Raw genomic sequence first — 1,160 nt, 5'->3', positions numbered from 1 at the left:
AAACGTTGCGACGCCGACTACATCGCGATTCGCGAATAATAGCAATCACTCCTGCACGACTCGGGTTTGAAGTATTTTTCGATTGTCCCTGCCTTCCCTTTCTATCAGAAATTTATAAAATCGTGAAGATGGAAATAGTAGGGGAAGATAGCATGCATCGCGGAAGTACTTTAGATTTTGCTTAAAAAATTAGGAATTAATTAAATTAGAAATTTTGTAATTATGCATTATAGAGGAACCAGCCCCGATGACCTTAAATTTGACAAGGTCGTAATTGTTCGTTTAAAAGTTATTGACAAAAAAAGTTTCACTACATATTTTAATCAATATTATTACAAATATGATACATTTTTCTCATTATTAAAAAAAAACGCTTTAATTCTATGGAACCGTATAATTAGAGACCGCGTTTCCCGCTATAAACAGTAGGAATAGGGTGGACCTCGTTTCGCGTGTAAAGTCGAAGACCTATATATGTAAAATAATTCAATAATAAACCTCCGCTGAGGTCTAGAAAAACCTTCTGAAGATCACTCGTAACCTTGACAGCGTATGTCAAAGTCAAAATCATCAAGGCTGGCTATGTAGTACATAATTACTGGAACTTTTTTCTCTTGGGTACTCAAGGCTACGCAGTACATAATTACTGAAATTTTTGTTTTCTTAAGAATTCAATGAGTTCTCAAAATTTTACATAGGTGTAGTATATAATTACTGAAATTTTTTTTCTTAAAAACTCGATGAGTTCTCAGAATTTTACATAGCATAGTATTTGAGCCTGTTAAACCAATCCTCTCATTTTTGCAAAATCCTCTCGCTGCAGATTTGCAAATCACGCATCTGATACACGCGAGCTCCCGCTTGCTGAGCCAGCGCTTCGTGAAGACCGCGAACGTGCACTTCAGAAGGCTAAATATTTCGTTGAGATACTACCGCCAAATAGTCCAACCCGTCACCATCGTCATTTTACCCAACTACGAGGCGTACCTCGAATTCGCGGAGGCCACCAAGTTCTATCCGATGTCCTTTCCTGTGTGGTTCGTGCTGTTTCTCTACACCCCCGACAACAGCACTCACGACCATTGCCGCGAGCCGATCGGTAATCCCTTCAATCTGGCGTTCGACACGCAGATGCTGGTGTTGTGCCACAACGAGGCGAT

General features: G+C 39.7%; 1 protein-coding gene across 1 annotated transcript in view; it reads left to right on the top strand.

The window, feature by feature from the left end:
• LOC105448100 overlaps positions 1–1,160 on the top strand; it is a 12,681-nt gene that overhangs the window by 9,024 nt on the left and 2,497 nt on the right. The window contains exon 7 of the mRNA XM_011686460.1: positions 824–1,155. Within this exon, the coding sequence (XP_011684762.1) occupies positions 824–1,155 (332 nt within the window). The remainder of the gene's footprint in view (positions 1–823; positions 1,156–1,160) is intronic.

The sequence above is a fragment of the Wasmannia auropunctata genome, unplaced genomic scaffold (genome assembly GCF_000956235.1).
Source record: "Wasmannia auropunctata unplaced genomic scaffold, wasmannia.A_1.0 LD336090.1, whole genome shotgun sequence".
Lineage (NCBI taxonomy): Eukaryota > Metazoa > Arthropoda > Insecta > Hymenoptera > Formicidae > Wasmannia > Wasmannia auropunctata.
This window is presented reverse-complemented; position numbering and strand designations above follow the sequence as displayed.